This window comes from Hesperophylax consimilis, chromosome 22 (assembly GCF_061612785.1).
Source record: "Hesperophylax consimilis isolate HC1 chromosome 22, BYU_Hcon_1.0, whole genome shotgun sequence".
In the NCBI taxonomy this organism is placed as follows: domain Eukaryota; kingdom Metazoa; phylum Arthropoda; class Insecta; order Trichoptera; family Limnephilidae; genus Hesperophylax; species Hesperophylax consimilis.
The window spans coordinates 16,934,601-16,957,817 of record NC_142857.1 but is presented as its reverse complement, the minus strand read 5'-3'; the positions used below and the strand labels follow the sequence as shown (position 1 = coordinate 16,957,817).

The following is a 23,217-nucleotide window of genomic DNA, read 5'->3' as shown; positions in this document are numbered from 1 at the left end:
ATGGCGACTTTCGTTTTCCAATTGCTGGTATAACTGGTTTTGCATGCTATTTTTTTAAATCTAAATTTTAGCTACCATTTCAGGCGTTAAAGTAATTTTTGTGTTTTATCTCAACAGAATTTTTTCCCCCCATTTTTTTGCGATTAATGTTTTTAATGTATTTTGAAATTGTTTATAAATTTTGGGATTTTTTTTTTTAATAATATATCCTAAGAATATGGGATGAATGGTGAAATATAGATGGATTCATCGGCTTTAAACCACAATAAGCAGTTTATATATCAACACTCTTCAAGCGGGCGAAAATAGGGTATCCATTCAAGAAAATGGATTTTGCTTTAATCTCCCATATCTTTGAAAACAAAACATATATTGTAATTTATTTTTTTACATAGTACTCACCACACCCTAACCATAAAGGTACTGAAATTAAAGTTTACTTTGTAATACAACTACATAAGCTGAAATAAGGTCATTTTTGGGCCATTTAGTGAAGTTTTATGTCAAATCATTCCAAAAAAATTAAAATCATTTTCGCATCTCCAGTACAATAAGTTATTGGATTTATTACCTATTCTACAGGTTTGGTATAGTTTCCTTTTGAATAAATATTCTCACGCCATAATTAAATAACCATCACGCCGTTTCTCCGCAGGGGCAGGCAGAGAGGACAGATCGCCAAACAACTCAGTCTTGGCGCACATTTCTTGCCTCATTCACATTCATACATCGTCTCATACATACTCTTCTATTATTCTGACTCTTGACATGGCCCGACTCAAGTATCTGATTCACTTGATCGTGCCATGTCTTCCTCGGTCGTCCCCGACTTCTGCTACCATTATATACAACATATATATACAATATACACATACCCAAACCATCTAAGCGTCCCTTTCTTAATCTTGCTCAATACGCTTAGATCACCCTTGCACTCTTTGCGGATCTTATCATTACATACGTGGTTTTACAACACATACGCCTCAGAGATCTCATTTTTACAGCATTCAGTTTACTTTCATCCTTTCTCTGGCAGTTCCATGCCTTACTTCCATACATCAGGGTAGGTACCAGCACTCCATTGTGGACTGCTAGCTTCTTTTCTTTGGACAATTTTTTGATAGCGCCAACTGCGTTCAGTCCTCCATTAATGGAGTTACCTGCATTTACCCCTCTATCAATATCTCTGTCAGCCTTCCGAGAGATGTCAGCCTTATGAGAGATGGGAAGGCTGACAGAGATATTTATAAAAGCCCTAATATATAAAAGCCCATTTGGGAAAATACACATAAATAAAAGTAAGTCTAGATTACCTTAATGTCACAAGTGAGAAACTGTCTGCGCAACTTCTCAATCAAAACCAGACGTGTTATCTGTTTTGGTGGTACTACGCTCAAGTACTGGATTTTAGGCACAAAAACCTCAAAGGGATATTGCTGAAACAAAAAAATTAAACCTTTTATCTAATAGATTTTTCATCAAGATTATCATCATTTCAGATCAAGAAATTGTATCATGGCTTAAAAATAATCCAATAATTTTATCAACTGGAACTCGGATTTTAAGCTGACGAAGAATAAACTTAAAAGAAAAAAGTTATAAGTAGATATGTAGGTACATATTAGAAATGTAACGGAAGCAGAAATGGAAGCGAATATGTGGAGGCGGGTGTGTAATTCGTATTAGATATTCAACAAGGACGGATAGAATAGAAAGTCTTTGAACACTCTCATTGGATTAATTATGTTACACATATTTTAATTCCAAGTTTTCTAAGAAACGGTAAGTTATATTTATTTGACAAAAAGTATTTTTGCCACTTTAATGTGCGAAATGACATACACTTGGGGACCTCAGGATTACTAATCCGATAAATAAAACAAATAACACTTGACCCGCGACCCGCTTCCTGCCCACAGTCCGACGGCACGCACGCCCCGTCACTGTCAGTAAGGAAATCGTCCAGAAAAGATAAACTAAAAAAAAATAATTCTGTTATAATTTTGCAGAAGCGGAAGGCAGAAATGAAAAGTATGCAAAGATCTATTACATCTAGTGATGTAACAGATCTGATGTACTAGTGTACATATGTATGAACTCAAGGGTTGTAAAATGTCTTGTAAAAGGAGAAGAATATATTGTGTGGTAAAGAGCAAGGGAGGTAAAGTGGGATAAATTGATGCACTACTCATAACTAAAAAACATCCACCCTCCATGAACAAATGCATATTTTTGTTAAATGATATCACACACAACGCAAGAGGTTTGATTGACTAGAATAAGTGGAAGCACAGAATCCTCATTTAGGAAATGTTATGAGCTGAAGGAATTGGGGACGGGAAGGTAAGGAGCACCTGGCTATTGGTAAGTGTGATGTATGGTAATAAGGTTGAGTATTTAATCGATAGATGGGGCTAGTCATAAAGCTTACTCCAGAGTTCGTCAGTTGTCGCTAGGGTGTAACAGGTACTTGTGAGATTATATTGTCAGAGAGCAAGCTCCTCGGGAGCCAGAGAATTACCTACCCTCGGTAATGAACAGTGTAGTTTAATCCAGACCTTTTATTGTAACGTAAATAAACACAATTATTTTAAGAACCTTTTACTAATTTCAAAGAGTTCCCAACACCGAAGTCTGCACAGTAAAGACAGACATAACAGTAAGCAACTGGTCACCAAACAATTCTATTCCAGAGATAGATAAAATATCTTCCACTTGAAAAGAAAATTATGTACAATAGTAGTAATAATGATACGTACAGTTCTTTTTTGGTCATCGAGTACAGTCCATCTTCCAGAAGGCAGCAAAAAATTATGCTTTAGGGGAGTTGGCATCTTATCCAATCGGGATGCAAACTTACCGCTCCGAGCCTGAAAAAACAACAAAAAAACATTAAATTTATTAAATAATACAGTCATCAACAATGTTTCCTCTAAGGTGTGCGGCCGCAGACATGTTTTCGTCTTCCGAACACATATTTTAACATAACATATATCTTCCACACATTTAGTGGTACGCCACTACTTAAGTCGGATGTCATTCTAGAAGTTTCGGCCTTTGCCAGGCTAGCTTCTTGGTTTTTCGATTATTTTTTATATTTGTTACTGTAACTAACCAGGCGTGATGATTGATGAATGATGACTGGATTTGAACCCGCCACCGAAGATTGTTAGAAGAGAGCCTTACCCATCGACCATAGAGACTGTCATAGATGCATCAAAATTTCATTTTTATTCAAAGTTCAAAATTTCCCTTATAAAACAATTCTTTTGCCGCCATATTGAATTTTTAAGTATGGATCGAAGTTTGTGAATATTTCGTTTCAATCTAAAATACGCATAAATTACTTAATTAACCCAAACTACGAACCTAATAATCTATTATGTGCATGTTTGTTTCTTGCAGTAATTGTTGCAACGAAGTGTAATTTCCATAATATGTGGCCGAACGTGCGGCGATTCGGTAAATAACTACCGAAATGGCGAAATGGGGACGTTTACCGTAGGTGACCGGAGGCGACTGAGATCCTTCAAGTTCCAGGGTTAGTAGACGATGATGATTAAAATAAAGTATTTGCAAATAAATAAAATACAACAATGTTTTCTAGCGAGAAACTTACCATCAAAAACAGGCTTATCCGTTTGGAAACACTTGGAAGAAAATTGTCATCGAATAATCTCTCTGAACTTTTCAGTTGTGAGACAATCTCTGAATAATATCCTCTCTTTCCCGGGTCATGTATAATTTTAGGTTTCGGCTTTTTATTTAAAATTATCTTCTTTCGTCTGTACATCTTCGCTGTGTTTATTTCTTCTCAAAAGGTAATAGTAATGATCATGCAATGATTATTTAGATTAATTCGTTTATAAAATATTAACTGACAGTTCGTTCTAAATATCACAATTTTGTTTATTTTAAAAACGTCAATAATATTCGTTTTTTATTCCATTAATGCAGCATGCAACATGGTCGTTTTTTATTCCATTAATGCAGCATGCAGCATGGTCATTAAAAAAAATCCCCTTTAAAAATTAAAAGAACAACAAAAGTAGCCGGGCTTTCGACTTTAGTCGCTCAACTAAAAACCTGATCAACTCTATTCACACTTGTCGATAAGCTTTCAAGTGTCATTCAACACGAGTTGATCAACTAAAATTGCCCTGTCTGAAGGGGTAATACTATCCACTTGTTGTTTGAGACCAAGGGATTAAGATATGTAATTATTATAAATCATTAAATCACTTAAGGTAATTCCTGTAATGAAGCCTTTTCGTTAGGAACAATAAAAAACTATTAAAAAGTATTTAATTTATATATTATGTAAGCAACATTAATAGACAACAAAGAATATTGTGGGCGGAAGAAGTATTTATCGAAAATACTAATTCCGGTTGCCATTACAAAATATTCCTGCTTGAATTTATTCATGTTCAATGAACCCAAATTTACAACATTGGAACTGATTGTGTAACTACCTATAATCAGAAAGTTATTTTATTTTTATTGATGAATGTTTTATTCCGTATTTTAAATGTGTATATCTTTCGTTTAAATTTTACAATATAAAATTTTAAAAGACATTTCGTGATTTTTCAAGTTTACTAACGGTGTTCATTCGAAAGATAAATTTCTGATCGAATCTGATGAAAAAAATATGCCTACGTCCATCAATGCCTGAATATAATACCCAAGATACGGCCATCGAGAAACTAAAAATGCTTTTGTTGCCGTTTGTTTAAAGTGTCAAGTCTTAGATTTTCAAGATTCTTCAAGGTGTTTGTTGTTTGTTTTTAAATTTGCTCCAAACAGAAGGTCATCTTTGGGGATTCTCTGTGAACATTTTTCAAATTTCAGTATTTCAACAAATTCAGTCGGTGGCTGAATTGACATCGCGGTCCCTCCCAGGCGTAGTGTGTTCAATTCCTCGGCTGGCTAAGTCCTCCATCACAACACAAGTATGATTTTAAGCTTACTGTGGCGGTAGTAGGAGATTTTCTAATATTGTCAGGTTATTCGTAACCCGAGAATATTTATTTTCTTTTTAAAAATGAGTAGGAATCTGAGGATCCTGGAGTGTGTCCAGGAGTGACGAACGTATGAATCCATTCCACCGACTTCAGTGATACGTCAGTGATCGTGATTCGTGACGGATCGAGAGACTCCTGCTGGAGATGTAAACCCAGTCTCTCCAAATCCGGCCCGCCAAGTTTCCGCCGTCAAGACATAGGCAAACCTCACTCCATGAATCCGGGCACCCTCGCTAATTCACCAAACGTAGCCAACCACTTAGAGTGACTTATGGCTAGGGTTGCCAGACGTCCTTTATTTTAAATGACGTCCTCTATTTCAGACCCTAAAATTGATCTTGTCCTCTAATTTAAAATCTTCAATAGAGGACAATACTTTGTCATCATGGTATCAAAACTACAGATACCTAATATTAACCTTGATGCATTGTATGAAGAGTTCTGTATTTTAAAGCCTCTCCTGACGAAAATTATAGACGATAAGAAGTGTGAAAATGTTCTTGAAATTTGGATTCAGATTCTCAAATCTACAGATGAAAACAAGAATCTGCTAAAAATAATACAATACGTATTTTCCATCCCCGTTTCTAATGCCCAAGCCGAAAGGATTTTTTCCTTGTGTACGATACGTGGATCAAAAACCGAAATAAGATAAATATTGATACTGTAAAAGCAGAACTGCAAATAAAGTCAAACTTCAACATGAAATGCAAACAATTTCATTATAGAAAACGAAGAAGCTCTTAGAGCAGACAAAAGTAATACCAAGTTTTAACTTTATTTATTACTTTAAATGCAAAATGACTAATTAAGGTCGCACTACTTACTTGGCTTCGATTAACATTGTGCATATTGTTTTTTATTAATAAATGTAACTACTGATACCATAACAGCATTTTATTAAAAAAATATATTGATGTCCTTTATTTTCATCATTTGTCCTTTATTTAATCGTATCAAATCCTCTAATTCATAAAACGGGAGCTGGCAACCCTACTTATGGCAGAATTGTTGCCATCCAATAAATGGTTCCTGGGGTGGCGGTACCCATACCCGCCTCCAAAGAGATTCTGTGAGATTTATGATGTTCATAAGTCTCTTACCGGTGGCTCGGCCTAATATATAGAAATTGAATTATATTTCAACATAGAAATTTATTATTTTGAGCCGTTTGGAATGTTCATATTCAACTAATAAAACTTGTGCAAACCCTGCGATGGGTCGAAACAAAATATGTACAAGAAGTGATAGGTACAGATAGACCAACTTAATTGAATTAATAATTGAAAGCGAAGCGAATTGAAGTAATTGAAAATAGTGTGTTTTTGGTTTGATCTTTTGATCGTTTAGAAATATTTTATATGCTTTAATGAAACAAATTCAGCTGGCGATGGTGCGTGTTTTATCGCGTTTTTACGCACAACCATACTGATAACTCACTTGAACTTTGTTCGATTATATTAATTTTTATCTCAAATTATGGGTAAATACTTGATAAATAATTAGATTAAAGAAAAATAGCGACAACGAAATATGTTAATAATAAAAGTATATTTGCAAACACCTGGTTTGGAAGGTGGTGGAGAGGGGAAGGAGATGGGGGAGAGGAAGGTGGATAAGTACCTAGCTATTCAGATCTGTTCACCAAATACGCCTAAAACCATTTAAACTAACGTTTCAAAAACTTTTATTTTTTAATTTTTGTCAACAAGATATTAAGAATAAAATTTAGACCATAAAATTTTATTTGAATGTTTACATAACCGTTTAACCCTACTTTTTGATGACCTAAATTGGAAGTCCAATTTACAAACTGCAATTATTGTATAATTACTTGATTAAAACTGACGAAAAATTACACAAATAAGATGTTAATATATTGATTTATACGAATATAATAATGTCTACGGCTCTTCAACTAGCGCAAGAGGAATTTATCGAATTTTATTAAAATTTGTTGAAAATTTCTTAGTGAATACTTACCTTCCGCTTGACAAAAACAGCCTTAAACCCTTACATATAGAAGGAAAGGGCCTTAGATTAAATTCACTTAAACAATTGGAAATCAATAAGCTAACCAATGACCCTAATATAACATTATTTAATAAAGTAAGGAAAATTATTTATTCTCCACTTCTAAGTATGTTCACAAAACCTAAACAATTAAACGGTTTAACCGGTAATAAATCATTTTAGACATCATAAAATTTTAATTGGGAGGGGATAACATATAATCATATAAATAAGTCGTCTAAACGTGGTATGACCACAGTTTGATACAGCTGTAACAATAATAAAAACCAAAATACTTGCAGAACTTAATAATAAAATTTGATAATAACATTATCATGGCTAAAGGAGTTAGCGCAACACGGCATAACACCCCCAAAACAAATAACAAAAATGATTAAATATGATTTATATTAAATAATAAAATAAAAAAGAAATTTAGTTATATGTTACTTCAGCGGTTGCCTTCACATTGCGGTAAAGTGGCGTATCTGAAAGTATTGTAGAATCAAAGATACAGGCACTACCTTGATGGACATAATTATATTATTACCTCAAAATGATTGTAATTTTGTTACCACTAACAGCTCGGACTAGAAATACGCCCGTTAGTTCTGTACTTTTTTTAATCTATTATCGAATAAAATATTGTTTGTAAAATTCACTGGAGATCCGTAGTAACTCACCATTTTCGAATACCTTTATAAATCGCTAACTATTCTGTTGATTGACAATGATTTAGGAATAACGTATGTATCGAGCAGTTAAGAATCTCAACTACGAATCTACAGGTCGCGGGTATAATGTTATTAAAACTTCATTTCCACACAGGATGTCTTGAGGCAAATAATCTATAAAATAATAAATATATCCCTCGGGGCCTATGTCAAAAGGTATGAGGGATGGGTAGGAATGGAAGGACGTGTGAACTCATCCCTCCCACCGCGGTGCAATTGGTGGGCAGGCATTCGCTGCCAAGACCTGGAAAAACCTCACCCCGTGAACCCGGGCACTCCTGTCAAGTCACCAAATACAGCGACCTTTCAAATCTTGGCATCCGTAAACAAATTATGTGAACATTATGGCAAGCCACAAAGTATTTAAATGTTGAAAACAAAACTTGGTGAATAGTTCTTCCCAACCATCCTTTTCCCCACCTCTTTCCTCTCCCCTCTACATTCAGCCCCACAACATACCCCAATTGGGAGTGCCGTAGACCAACTGACTCCGGACAGATGGACGTTAAAAAGTAGTTTATTCTGGTAATTTTCGTTAGCATTCCAGATGTGTCAGGGACAGAGGACAGGACTTAGGTCCCCATCATAGATTTTAATTGTTCTACAGCTTACTTGTCCTCATAATACTATTATTATCATACTCGTGAGTAAATGCTTTGTTCAATTCGCTATTGCGTAATTTGTATTTATATTATTAAACGACAAATCATGTAACATTGTCAAACACAATAATAATAGGTTTAAATAAAATATTACACAATTAATATTCATTTACGTGTTATTTGACACGAAGCCAATGCAAAATTTTCCAAGTATTTACTTCACGTAAAATATAAATATTATCGATTTTATCTATCAGGTGATGTTTATTTATTATTGCAACTGATATCCACAGCCGAGCTGTTGAATTCAAGAACAAGTCGTGAAAAAACCCAGTTCTTTGTAACAAATGTCAACCGTATACAAATTTCAACCGTACACAAATGTCAAACGTATACAAATGTCAACCGTATACGAATGTCAAATTATACAAATTTCAACCGTATACAAATGTCAACCGTACACAAATATCAACAGTATACACATGTCAACCGTATATAAATGTCAACCGTATACAAATTTCAACCGTACACAAATGTCAAACGTATACAAATGTCAACCGTATACGAATGTCAAATTATACAAATTTCAACCGTATACAAATGTCAACCGTACACAAATATCAACAGTATACACATGTCAACCATATATAAATGTCAACCGTATACAAATTTCAACCGTACACAAATGTCAAACGTATACAAATGTCAACCGTATACGAATGTCAAATTATACAAATTTTAACCGTATACAAATGTCAACCGTACACAAATATCAATAGTATACACATGTCAACCATATATAAATGTCAACCGTATACAAATTTCAACCGTACACAAATTTCAAACGTATACAAATGTCAACCGTATACGAATGTCAAATTATATAAATTTCAACCGTATACAAATGTCAACCGTACACAAATATCAACAGTATACACATGTCAACCATATATAAATGTCAACCGTATACAAATTTCAACCGTACACAAATTTCAAACGTATACAAATGTCAACCGTATACGAATGTCAAATTATATAAATTTCAACCGTATACAAATGTCAACCGTACACAAATATCAACAGTATACACATGTCAACCATATATAAATGTCAACCGTATACAAATTTCAACCGTACACAAATTTCAAACGTATACAAATGTCAACCGTATACGAATGTCAAATTATACAAATTTCAACCGTATACAAATGTCAACCGTACACAAATATCAACAGTATACACATGTCAACCATATATAAATGTCAACCGTATACAAATTTCAACCGTACACAAATTTCAAACGTATACAAATGTCAACCGTATACGAATGTCAAATTATACAAATTTCAACCGTATACAAATGTCAACCGTACACAAATATCAACAGTATACACATGTCAACCATATATAAATGTCAACCGTATACAAATTTCAACCGTACACAAATTTCAAACGTATACAAATGTCAACCGTATACGAATGTCAAATTATATAAATTTCAACCGTATACAAATGTCAACCGTACACAAATATCAACAGTATACACATGTCAACCATATATAAATGTCAACCGTATACAAATTTCAACCGTACACAAATTTCAAACGTATACAAATGTCAACCGTATACGAATGTCAAATTATATAAATTTCAACCGTATACAAATGTCAACCGTACACAAATATCAACAGTATACACATGTCAACCATATATAAATGTCAACCGTATACAAATTTCAACCGTACACAAATTTCAAACGTATACAAATGTCAACCGTATACGAATGTCAAATTATACAAATTTCAACCGTATACAAATGTCAACCGTACACAAATATCAACAGTATACACATGTCAACCATATATAAATGTCAACCGTATACAAATTTCAACCGTACACAAATTTCAAACGTATACAAATGTCAACCGTATACGAATGTCAAATTATACAAATTTCAACCGTATACAAATGTCAACCGTACACAAATATCAACAGTATACACATGTCAACCGTATATAAATGTCAACCGTACACAAATATCAACAGTATACACATGTCAACCGTATATAAATGTCAACCGTATACAAATTTCAACCGTATACAAATGTCAACCGTACACAAATATCAACAGTATACACATGTCAACCGTATATAAATGTCAACCGTATACAAATTTCAACCGTATACAAATGTCAACCGTATACAAATGTCGGGCGCGCGTTTGGCGTGTTTCCCGACTATGCACCGGTGCCGAAGGTATCAATTGCGCTGGTTCTTCAGAGCATCTTCCATTAAAATACCGGTAGAACAAGGACAGTATGGCCGGTGCTCTAAAGATTGTAAAGGGGAATCTATCAAACGGACAGCCCGTTTCTGCACATACTCAATGGTAAATCTAAAATGAATCATGGCATAATCCCGAAAATCTTATTAGGTTTGATGTCATTAAAGAATCTTTAGGTTCCAAATAATGAGATGAGCTGGACACATTGACCAACTTTTTTTTACATTACCTCATACAGAAGGCCATGAGGAAAATAATAGGATGGTGTGTGGTGGTTTTTTTGTAAGGAAAGGAAGGATAAGTAGTTTTGAGAAGGTAAAAGGTGTGAGGATTGGGTAGGAATCTAGGGATCAGTGAATTCGTTTTAAATAAAATACTAATCGAGTGAAATAAAACTAAAAAATATATTATTTGGCTTTCACCCCTTATGGACGATCTTAGTACAAGTTCCTACAGATTTTTTCTTACAATGGAAGAACAAACTTATTTATAATAAATTCAGCAACTAGAGTAAATAAACAACAGAATACAAGTGCTCCTAAAATAGTTACTAACATAAACAGGAAAGAGCTGATAATAGTAATCACCAAATTGTAGGGTATAGGAACCTTAGAAAAGGAACCTGTATAAAATTATTAGAGTTACAAAACCATACAATAAAATGTGATTTTAAACCATAATAATTTGAATACCATTTTGGGCTTTAAAATTTAATTATTAGAAATAAACACATCATTTTTGAAACATAACTTTTTTAATTACTGGCCATAAGTTTTATACGCAGATTTTATTAGACATATAGACGCTTTGAGAATGTTAATGTCACCTCACTTATTTATCGTTTCATACAAAAACAATTAATAAAAAAATTCCGGAAATTTCATAATTTTTTCACAAATTGCGGTCGGAACTTTTGGTATCATAGAGGTGTAAATTTAAATTTTTCTGTAGTTAACATTTAGGTTAAAATATAAAGCTTGTGTTTTTCTCTTTCTACCACCATTTAGATCATATATCTTACCATAACAGTAACGGAGACAAAACGATTTCTATGAGACTGAATGATCTGTTACCAATAGTGAAAAAATTGGGGAGTTGAGAAATAAAAGTAATTAATTGTAAATATTAAGTTCAAATAATTGCATGTTTACGAAATTCGAATAGGGGCCTATCATTATTCAGCTTTACTTGGAGTTTTTAAAGTTTCGTGTGTGGTCGTGTATTCGATTTGTTTTTCTTATTTTAACTAAGTAAAATATATATATATATATATATATATATATATATATATATAGGTCCCACAACATTTATTGCGTCCGTGCGTAAATCCGTCTTTGGGCGTCCAGCACTTCTAGTTCTTTTTTTTTAGATTGTTTTTGTGAATATTGCACTATGTTTTACTCACGATAATCGCTAATATCATATTTTTTTAATATTCATAATAATGCAGGTTTTGATGTTTATTACACTCTCATACATTTCTAGCGTCACGTACATACTCACGTCCGGGTGTATATTTTTTGTATATTGAAGGTTCCTTTTAATATAGGTTTCACGTCCGTTCACTCTAATTTAATTGTTACGTCTGCCGTATATTGCTGACTATTCTAATAAAGGTTTCACGTCCATACTGAATAATATATTCTTGCCTCCGAGTGTATATTATTTGTTTGTTACATGGCGTTTTGAAGGTCGATTTAATTTTTACGTCTTCCGTATATAAGGCCCTTAAGACTCTTGGATTTGTTTTGAGAGTTTCAAAAGGTAAATTTAGGCCGTTGTTATGCCCCTTATATTATTAAACCCCTTAGGATTACATGACTTATTCTGATATGGGAGATATATTTCACCTTAAAAATAATCAATATAAATATTGTTTATTTTAATTCTTTTATATATCGAGACAAATAGACATCTATAATTTTTGCAATCTTTTCTTTATTTTGAATATCTACTTATGTGAGACTTCTTATCATTTTTACCAATGTATCTTATTTTATTATACGCTTTTGTTGTAACATTTTATTTTTTTTCATTCTATTTTGTTTTCTCTATTGTTTTAATTTTGAAGAATTTATAATAACTGCGATACTCAACTATAAAACTAGAATGTAAACGTCTATTAGGTGTAATGAATAAATTAACAAATAAATAAACAACACAAAATATTTCTTACTTTTCTAGTGAAGTTTTCACGTTCATAGTGAATTAATTAATTAATAACAGCATCTGTGATTGAGAGATAAGACTCTCGACTCGCAATCCGAAGCCCGTAATCTGACGGTCAAACCCGGCGTGCGCAAATAAATTTTTATTTGTTTGTGTTATTTCACAATTAATACATTAAACATGATATAAAGAGTGTTTGCAGCACGTTCCAGAGTGAAATATACTCTCAGTATCGCCCTGGTGTGTGACCACCATTCCGAATGGAAACGTTATTTCCAAGCTTTTGCCGTGTTTGGTGACCAGATATAAATAGCCAGGTACTTTTCTACATTTCTCATCCTCATCTTCTTCCCCTCCCCAATACCTTCACCTTAGTACTCAGATTGGGGATGCCACAGTCTCGCTGTTCCAGACGGGAGCGGTTGAGACTCTTGTGCGGTATATAAAAAATATATGTATATATATTTATGTTTTATTTTTTTGACATCCAGAAACACACCAGACCTGACAACAAACTGTCTATCGATAGTGAGAAGTTTGAATGAATATCTTGTTGCACCTTGTATACAAACGTACCTACTGGGCGCAGGCGTGCGACAATTTTTTTTACAACGATATCCTTAGTAAAAATGTATCATTTCATAACGCGCCAGTTCGCTCCATTGCAGAGGGCGGTCGGACATTTTTAGGTCGGGATATCAATTTACCGTCCACTGTAAACCATCTTACAAAAATGTCCACCCGCGCAAGGCGCTTTTTAGTTCTGAGTGCTAAGTGGCAACGTTGTAAATGAACTGAATGTTGCCCAATCTGGCGTTTTGCTTCACCAAGGACTCAAACAATACATAAAAAATGTACAAATTCGCCAACGGCCATGGGGACGCAATACTATCGACGAAATGCGTGGACGCAGCACGGCCGTCGTTATGTATACAAAATAATATCTACTCGTGATTGGTCACGAAGATACAATACCATCGACGCAGAACTTCTGTCGTTACGTATTCAATATAATAATATCTGTTTTTATATTTAACTTAATTAGTTCAACCTCAAATTGCAATATTTTAATTAATGAGTTAAACTTATTAATACCCTTAAGTTCAAAATAAAAATATTTTTTTTATTTTTATTTCTTAACATCTTTAGTGTTACAATATTTACAACATAATATTAAATAATATTTAAATCAATTTTCTGATAAGTAAGATGCTTGTGCTTAGGAGAGGACAACAATATATTCAAATATTATTACAAAAACTATTAATAGCCTTACAAGAAAATACAATAAAAGTAATAAAAACAGGTTAGTTATAAATAATACCAAGGAATGATAAGCAGAAACATAATATGTGGAGTTTATTAAGCAGAATTGATTTGAAAGTACCTACACGGCACACACGCTCATGTAATCTAGTAAAATAAAAATGCTTGTCTTAGAAGAATATGTTCAACATATGTATAGTAACATTCTCTCTGATTCTATCTTCAATGTAACCAAAATAAATATAAAAACTATATTAAAAATATATTAAACGTGTACCAAAGTGCATAAAATGTTATTATTTTATGTAATGACATATATTATGTAGTATTACGTTATAATAATCTTCTGTTTTAATAATCTCGTGTTATAATAATCTCCAGTTAAAATAATCTCATGTTATAATAATCTCCCTCTTGAATAACGTTATATTTTTTACAAAATGAAACAATACTATGTTTTAAACCACTTTATATTTATTTTATACAATATTTGGGTTCAATCCAAACCGGTCGACGAAATATAAATAAAAATAAAGTGGTTTAAAACAAAGTATTTGTTTCATTTTGTATAATGTCAAGCCACTAAGTGTTTGCTTTCTTCGATAAATTTAATATTTTTTAGTTCTTGTAAGTATAGTTTTTAAATTTTTACATACATAAGAGAATATAATATTGCGGAAATCTGCAATTGGTTTCTCAGTTAGGTAAATTACACGTGTATAAATGAACCACATTGTAAACTGTTGATTTCCCTGAAATAAAATAAATAAATTAAAACAATAAGAATATTTATTAGGTGGTATTAGAGAATTTTAAATTGTTTTTTTTTGTAACTGTCATAATTTTCCTCAGATATATCCAGGAGTAATTTATTGAATAATTTTATACCGTTAAATAAATAATGATGTTTTGCTGTTGTAGTTCGAACTAGTGGTACGGTTAGTCCTCCAATATAAATAATTATTTAGCTTAAAATTAATTATGGAATATTATTTTTATCAAATAAATCTTTATGTAATTGAAGTTCTTAATGTACGAGTATTTTTGTCGTAAATTTTTGTGAGAAGGGGAACCGGGAAACCTTGGAAAACATTTATTGTTGGATAGTTATATGGCTTTTTTAAATATGATTTTTATTAATATTTTTTGAATTGTCACAAGTGGACGTAGGTATGATTTATACGCACCCCCCCCCCCCGCAAACCACGATTTCATATTGTAGTAGTGTAGAATGTGCAAGTGCAAAATAAATACCTTTAAGTATTTTTAATGATACAGTATTTCTAAGTCTAAAAAACATAAAGATGAGTTTTCTCATTCTGTCTACTGTGGAGTATATTTGACTTTTCCATTTGATGTTATTATCGATAATTATTCCAAGTTGTTCACAGCCTAAGCACCCTGATCAAGTTTCTGAAGGAATCGTTTGGGTACCTACTGGACTATAAGGGTATAATAGAGCTATGTATTCGATACATGCGATTATATTAATTGGCTAATTATTTAGATTCATTAATTGACAAACAGTTTGCGTTACATATTGGTGTTTCGTTAACATTGATATCAGTAAATTTTTCTTTAGCATAGACTACAATTCCACTACTTTTATTTTTGTGATAATTTGTGACATATTGTTTGTAGTTTGGAATACTTGGTATATTTTTATGTATTGCATGCGAGTGTGCCTCGGATAGTATTAAAAAATCTGGTTGTGGACATAATGTTAAATACATAGGTCTACCAGAAGTTCGTCCATGTTTCAAATTATACTCCTTATGTTTAAGTGCAAGATTGTTAGTAGATTTATTATATTGTTCTAGATTTTAGTGCATTCGCTGTATGTTTCACATACGTATTCTTCTATATTTTGATTTTTTGTTGATTTTATTTAAGTTAAAGTTTTCATTGCATTTATGAAGGTGTGATAAAATATATAGTTATAATTCTATAAATATATTAATAATAATCCTCACAATTTGTGTTACGATATTCTTGCTAAATTTCAATTCATATCTTGAGGTTTTTATTTTATTCTATAAGATTTATTTTATATTCAGATAATATTCGGGAACTTATAAATTGTTTGTTTAATTGACAACAATATTTAATTAAAAATAAAACAATAACTTTGTAAACACCAATTTTATTTTTTATACTTTGTGCCGACCGGGTTTCGCTCCCAAAAAAAAAACGCTTTTTCTTTTAAAAAAAACAACAACGGACGCAATACTACCAACGTAATGCGTAAACGCATCACGATCGTCGTTATGCATTAAAAACTACGCAGGATGCTTCTTAGTTCTTAGTGTCAAGCGGCATCGTTGTAAATTAACCCAACGTTGCCAAATCTGATGATTTACTCAACCAAACGCTCAAATAATTTATAAAAATGTACTCGTGAATGGCCATGGGGACGCAGTACTATCAAAGTAATGCGTGGACGCAGCAAAATCGTCGTTATGCATTAAAAACCACGCAAGACGATTCTTAGTTCTGAGTATCAAGCGGTTGTAAATTAACCAAATGTTGCCAAATCTGATGATTTGCTCAACCAAACGCTCAAATAATATTTAACATTGTACTCCGAATGGCCACGAGGACGCAGTACTATCGACGTAATGCGTAGACGCAGCAAGACCGTCGTTATGTATTCATAATAATATTTCAACGTGATCGGCCAGGGGGACGCAATACTATCAAAGTAATGCGTGGATGCAGCATGACCGTCGTTGTATATTCAAAATAATATCTACTCGTGATCGTTCACTGGGACGCAATACTATCGACGTAATGCATGGAAGCATCATGATTGTCATTATGAGTTAAAAATAGTATATTCTCATGAGCGGCTACGGGGACGCAGTACTATCGACGTAATGCGTGGACGCAGCACGACCGTCGTTATGTATATAAAATAATATCTACTCGTAATCGGTCTTGAGGACGCAATACTAACGATGTAATATGTAGACGCAGCATGATCGTCGTTATGTATCGAAAATTATATTACTTCGTGGACGCGGCAAGATCGTAGAAATGAATAAAAACATACACTGCTCGATATATACATCGTGTAGCGAACCTGTCGGCAAAATGTCAAACGTTCAATATTCGTTTCCAGACATTCTGAGACATTTTTTGCTTCCACAAAAATTTTTGCCATACGATTCTACATGGGGTAAGCATCGTTCTGGCCAATTTTGAGGTCAAAACATTGTAGCGTCCGTATATCGGACGCTGTAAGTCGGTGGACGCTGCAATGCTATGGAGTTTTTAGGGGTTGGACGCAACAAATGTAGCGGGATATATATATATATATATATATATATATATATATATATATATATATTTATCCCCTCTCGTACTATGTTGATCTCGAGCGACGGTACGCCAGGTATATGTTGATCCGTTTGCATTTGTTGATCCACTCCGGATATGTTGATCCATTACCCAAGCTGGCATACATATGTAAATCCCTGCAGATCAACTTGTGTCATCGAGATTTAGCTGTAAGCCACGCCCATTTTTCGGTCGCATATACATTTTACACGATTTATTTTGTTGATCTATATATTTCTGACCAACTTGACGGCTTGCATGCATTGTAACTTGTATTTCGCGCGCGTTGTGGTACTTTTTAGATTCTGTTAGAACATCCATATTCTATGAAAATGACTTTGTACTTAAAGAGGATAGACTGCCTCACGCATATTTATATTGAAATGGAACTTTCGCAAACGTCAAATCCATGCTTAAAAATCTTTTGAACTTGATTAAACAAAAATATAACTTTAATGCTTCATTTACTACGTTTCGTGACTAAGCAGGGGTGCCCGGGTTCATGGGGTGAGGTTCATTGAGTCATTTTAAAAGAGAAATTTTGAACATTGATTGAATCAAATTTTATTTTAATGTATCTTTTACCATCTCTCCCGACGTAAGTTTCTTGTAATGATTAAGTTGAAACAAAGCGTAATATCCATAATTTGTGCCTATTAAAATTGCGGCGATTAGATTGGTGAGAATTTAATTTTTCAAATTTTAAATTAAAATTGCTGAAAAAATTATTCCAATTTGTTTTTTATTAAACATGGCTAAAGTCATTTCAAGCACCGATTCCAACCAACGATGTTTTAGTATATGTTCGTCAATCAACAGGAGCCATAATGTCTGTACATCAGAGCCCTCGAGAATTATTACAATTATGTATACCGCCGCCCCGGGAACCATTTATTAGATAACCAATACAATTTAGCGAGATAGTTGTTTATTTTTTGTATTTTTTTACATCGTCTCCACACAGGAGGCCCTTAGGAAAATCTTAACTCTCAAGGCCTATGTCATCTTTGTGAATGCTGTGTTGGGGTATTTTGAAAGAAAGGAAGGACAGTGAGTTCTGGGAAGGAAATAGGTATGATGGGTGGGTAGTAATCTGGGGGTCAGTGTGTTCGAGTGATAAACATAAAAATCCAACTCTCCTACTGCGTTGCAAGGCGATGCGTTGAAAGAGGATTAATCGATCCGGCCCACCACGCATTTGGTAGGCAAGCGCATCCGCCGCCAAGAACCGAACAAACCTCACCCTATAAACCCGGGCACTCCTGCTAAGTCACTAAACATATCAAACTACTTGAGGTGGCTCTCGACTAGCAATCCGAAGGTCGCGGGTTCAAATAAATTTTATTAAAATTAATTTACACTATTTTACAATTAGTGTTTGGTGACCATATCTGAATAGCCAGGTTCTCTCCCACCTTCCTCCTCCTCATCTCCTTCGAGGTCTCCTTTGAGGATGCCATAGTCTCACTGGCTCCAGACGGGAGCGTATAGGACTGTATGACTCTGGTGCGGTATTCACACAAGTTTTTATTTGTAAAAAATGAAACAAATATTATAATCAGATATCATATTTCCTACAAAAAGCCACAGCTGCTAACTTCGAGAAGTTGAATAAAGTATTTTTAGCACACAAATTGCAGAAGTAGAACTAACACGTGCAGTTTATAGTAATACCAACTAAAAGATAAGATAAAACACTTCAATATATTTTATTTAAATTTTGATAATTCCTTCATGCTTCATGCTTTAGTGTTTAATAAAAAAATACAAATCATATCACACTACATCTTAACTTAAAGGTGGATATGTTTTTATACACAAAAAAGGTTTATTTGTATATTCTCTGTATGAAAACTATTTTCGTTAAAAAAATAATACTGTATTGAAAATGTGATCAGACCAAAACTTCGTTGTTAAAACAATGCAGCTGCGGACTGCCGGGCTCAGAGTATTATTATTATTATTAATATTATTACTCTAAGCTGCCGGGATGTGACAACACCCTGATTATAATACATTTAACCCATATAATAATTATAATTTTATTTGTTTTGTCTTTGATAATCAACGGCTATGGAATTCTGCGTCTTGCCACCGCGATACTATTGATTACTAAACACGACGAAATATTTCAAAACGACTTATTAACGATTCCGGAATGTACTTTATTCATAATTGTTTTAAGAATTTATCTGTTTCTTTAGACAATTTATTTTTAAAAGTGCTTATAAAATACGTTTTATTACTTATCCACTGGAGCCATTTCTGCCATATTTTGCCAATATTGTGCAATATCTTAGTTTTACCTCTAGGTACACAATAGAGTGGGTACTTATGGAATCTAAAAATACGGGATTATTGATTAAATCTAGGTGGATTCGTTAGCTTTAAACCGCATTTAGTAGTTTATATGGTTTCTATGTTAATGTTTTTGGGGGATGATTATACCGGTACAATTGACCCCGTATTACAACTTTTGTTTATTTTTTTTTTTTTTTTTTTTTTTTTTTTTTTTTTTTTTTTTTTTTTTTTACTAAACTCCAGTTTCTGTGAGTACAGCTCCCAAGTTTTATAAGCTCAAGTGCATGTCCGTCCGTAACACTTAGTCAATGTACTTATTTGTTCGTTGTCCTCTCTTTCCTAATGTGAAGGTGCTATTATAATTTTAATCAATATATATACATGTTATTTGGGGGAAAGTTTTATCTCAATCATAAAAAAAAACTTTTTCTCTTTATTTTTTTATTGAGATTAAAGCAAACTATCATATTAACATTAATTTGTTTTGTTATTTTATTACATTAAATAGTTACGGTTCGTGATAAAACTGATTTACTTGAGGCCAGATAGTGTATTACGTTAAACATAATTGAAATTTTGAAAAGTAATTTTTTCAACTAATTAAAAAATATTATTTTCCTCGTCATTCCGTAAAAGCTGCAATGACCCCGGGGTCGGGATCATTGCAGCTTTTCACTCGATCGGTTTATGAGTATATAGCTTAATTTATATGAGATTAAAAAAATAAGAATTTGGTAGACAACTAGTTTTCTGCCGTTGATTATGAGTATTTTTATCGTAAGCCTAAGTTTTTATCGCAAGACGTAGAAAATGCTTAAAGTCAAATTGGTTCAATTGGCCCATTTTATAATATTCATTGGGCCACTGTGAAAACAACTTCACATAAAATATAATCGAACAAATTGATTAAATATAATTGCATTTGTAACCACCTTGTAGCTGTTTTTTTAGTTTATGCTTTATAGAAAGATGCCGACTTCCGGTCATATTGTTTTATAATATTAAATATGAGATGATTTTAAAAGAATCATCTTTAGAGCTATTCGAAACATTCGCAAAAATCAAATCCATAAAAAAATCATAACTTAGCAGGGGTACACTGTTGCGTTTGCTCAGCTACTGCGTGGCGGGCCGGATCGAAAGAGACTGGTTGAGGGATACCTTTTGGCCATAAAAATCTAAAATGGCGGCAAAAAGAATAATGTTATATGGTATATTTTGAACTTCTTACTACCTCTCCTGATTACGCTTCGTGACTTAGTAGGGGTGGCCGGGTTCTTGATTATAATGGGTAATTATTTAAAATGGGTAATCACCGGATGATTGAACGCGGTTGGAGATAGCAAAAACTGTCCAAAGAAGCGAAACTCCACAATGGAGTGCTGGTACCTACCCTAATATATGGAAGTGAGGCATGGAACTGGTAGAAGAAGGCTGAAAGTAGACTGAATACTGTAGAAATGAGATCCCTGATGCATATGTGCGGTAAAATCATGTATGACGAAATCTATTCTACAGGTATTTTATTAGAGCCTGTTAAAAGGAGCTAGCAGCATTGATCCCCGGACGGACACGAGCGGAACGCACGTTCAAAATAAAGTTGATGTTGTCTTTATGAGAAAGGGTCGTTTTTCCAACTCGTTTTTGAGTAAAGTCCGCTCGTGTGTGTGTTTTTTCCTCCATATAATACGGGCCTCTTTCAGATCCGCATTAATAAATTCATCCCTACAGCCCCTACCTTAACCCGCCTTATAACGCTGCCCAACTGGGTGGTGACATAGTTTCTCTGTATTTAAAGTGTGAAGACAGGGGCGCTCTTGTGATAGGTGTCACATAAAAAATCATACTTGCGAATTTGAATATAAAGACAAACAAAATGATCATTTTGATGATTTATCCGGTCATCTCCGGTAAGATGTAACAATCGTTTATACAGAATATTAATATTTGAAGTTGAGTTAGGTTGTGCGATTACATTTTGTAAGTCTCCATATTCAAATTCGGCGGTATGATTTTTTTATGTGACACCTTTCACTAGAGCGCCCCTGTCTTTACACTCTAAATACAGATAAACTATGTCGCCAACCGGTTGGGCAGCGTTATGAGGCGGGTTAAGGTAGGGGCTGTAGGAATGAATGTATTAATGCTGGTCTTAAAGAGGCGCGAATTATATTGAGGAGGAAAAACAGATGCTGATAGCTCGTTCCACATGCGAGCCGACTTACGGTAAAACGAGTCGGAGAAACGACCCGTTCATATATAGATAACATCAACTTTACTGTGAACCTGTGTTCCGCTCGTGTCCGTCGAGTATCACTGGGGATCAATGCTGCTAGCTCCTTTTAACAGGCTCTAATAAAATACCTGTAGAATAGATTTCGTCATACATGATTTTACCGCACATATGCATCAGGGATCTCATTTCTACAGTATTCTGTCTACTTTCAGCCTTCTTCTGCCAATTCTGTGCCTCATTTCCATATATTAGGGTAGGTACCAGCACTCCATTGTGGACTGCTAGCTTCGCTTCTTTGGACAGTTTTTAGTTAGCTCCAACCGCGTCCAATCATACATTAATTACCCATTATAATCAAGAACCCGGCCTCCCCTACTAAGTCACGAAGCGTAATCAGGAGAGATGGTAAAAGATACAGGTTCAAAATTTCCTACATAACATTATTCCTTTTGCGGCCATTTTGGATTTTTATGATCGAAAGGTATCCCTCAACCAGTTTCTTTCGATCCGGCCCGCCACGCAGTAAATGGGCAATCGCATCCGCCGCCAGGACCTAGACAAACCTCACCCAATGAACCCGTTTTTTTTGTTTTTGAATCTTTATTTAGATGTATGCAAATTTTTTCATACATCTAGTAGGAAAATGTAAAAAAATACAAGAAATAACAATTACATTTCAAAAGAAAAAGATAAATACACAAAATTATATTATATAAGATATCTAGGTGACTAAAATAATGTACCCCTGCTAAGTTATGATTTTTTTATGGATTTGTTTTTGCGAAATTTTCGTTTCAATCTAAATACGCATACATTTCTTATAAACAATTCAAGCAACAAACAGTCGAATGAACACGTCATTTTTATTTGAAACGGTACCATCTCACAGTCATTTCATGCGATATTCGACTCTAGAGACTAATACTTTGAGTTCAATATCACAAAAGATTACGGAATCACATAAAACCTTGTGATGAACAGTCCACCGATTGCCCCTTGATTGGTTCATTTAGTAAAACCATATATAGGGACACAGATCAACTTTGTCTAATAACTTCTTACCTGGATTAACATACTACGGGAATAGATCAATATATATGAGATCAACATAAGTATGCCAATTTGGGTAGATCAATATATATGAGATCAACATAAGTATGCCAATTTGGGTAGATCAACATAAATTATGCATCCGATTTCCATACAAATTTTGAAAATTTTATTAACAGTATATCAAATGGTTTTT

General features: G+C 33.6%; 1 protein-coding gene across 1 annotated transcript in view; it reads right to left on the bottom strand.

Annotated features, from left to right (window-relative positions):
* Positions 1 to 23,217, bottom strand: part of LOC149413150 (dynein axonemal heavy chain 1-like) — a 137,506-nt gene that overhangs the window by 113,216 nt on the left and 1,073 nt on the right. Inside the window, exons 2-3 of the mRNA XM_089645421.1 lie at positions 2,760 to 2,870; positions 1,314 to 1,436 (exon numbers count right to left, since the gene is read on the bottom strand). Of these exons, the coding sequence (XP_089501547.1) occupies positions 1,314 to 1,436; positions 2,760 to 2,870 (234 nt within the window). The remainder of the gene's footprint in view (positions 1 to 1,313; positions 1,437 to 2,759; positions 2,871 to 23,217) is intronic.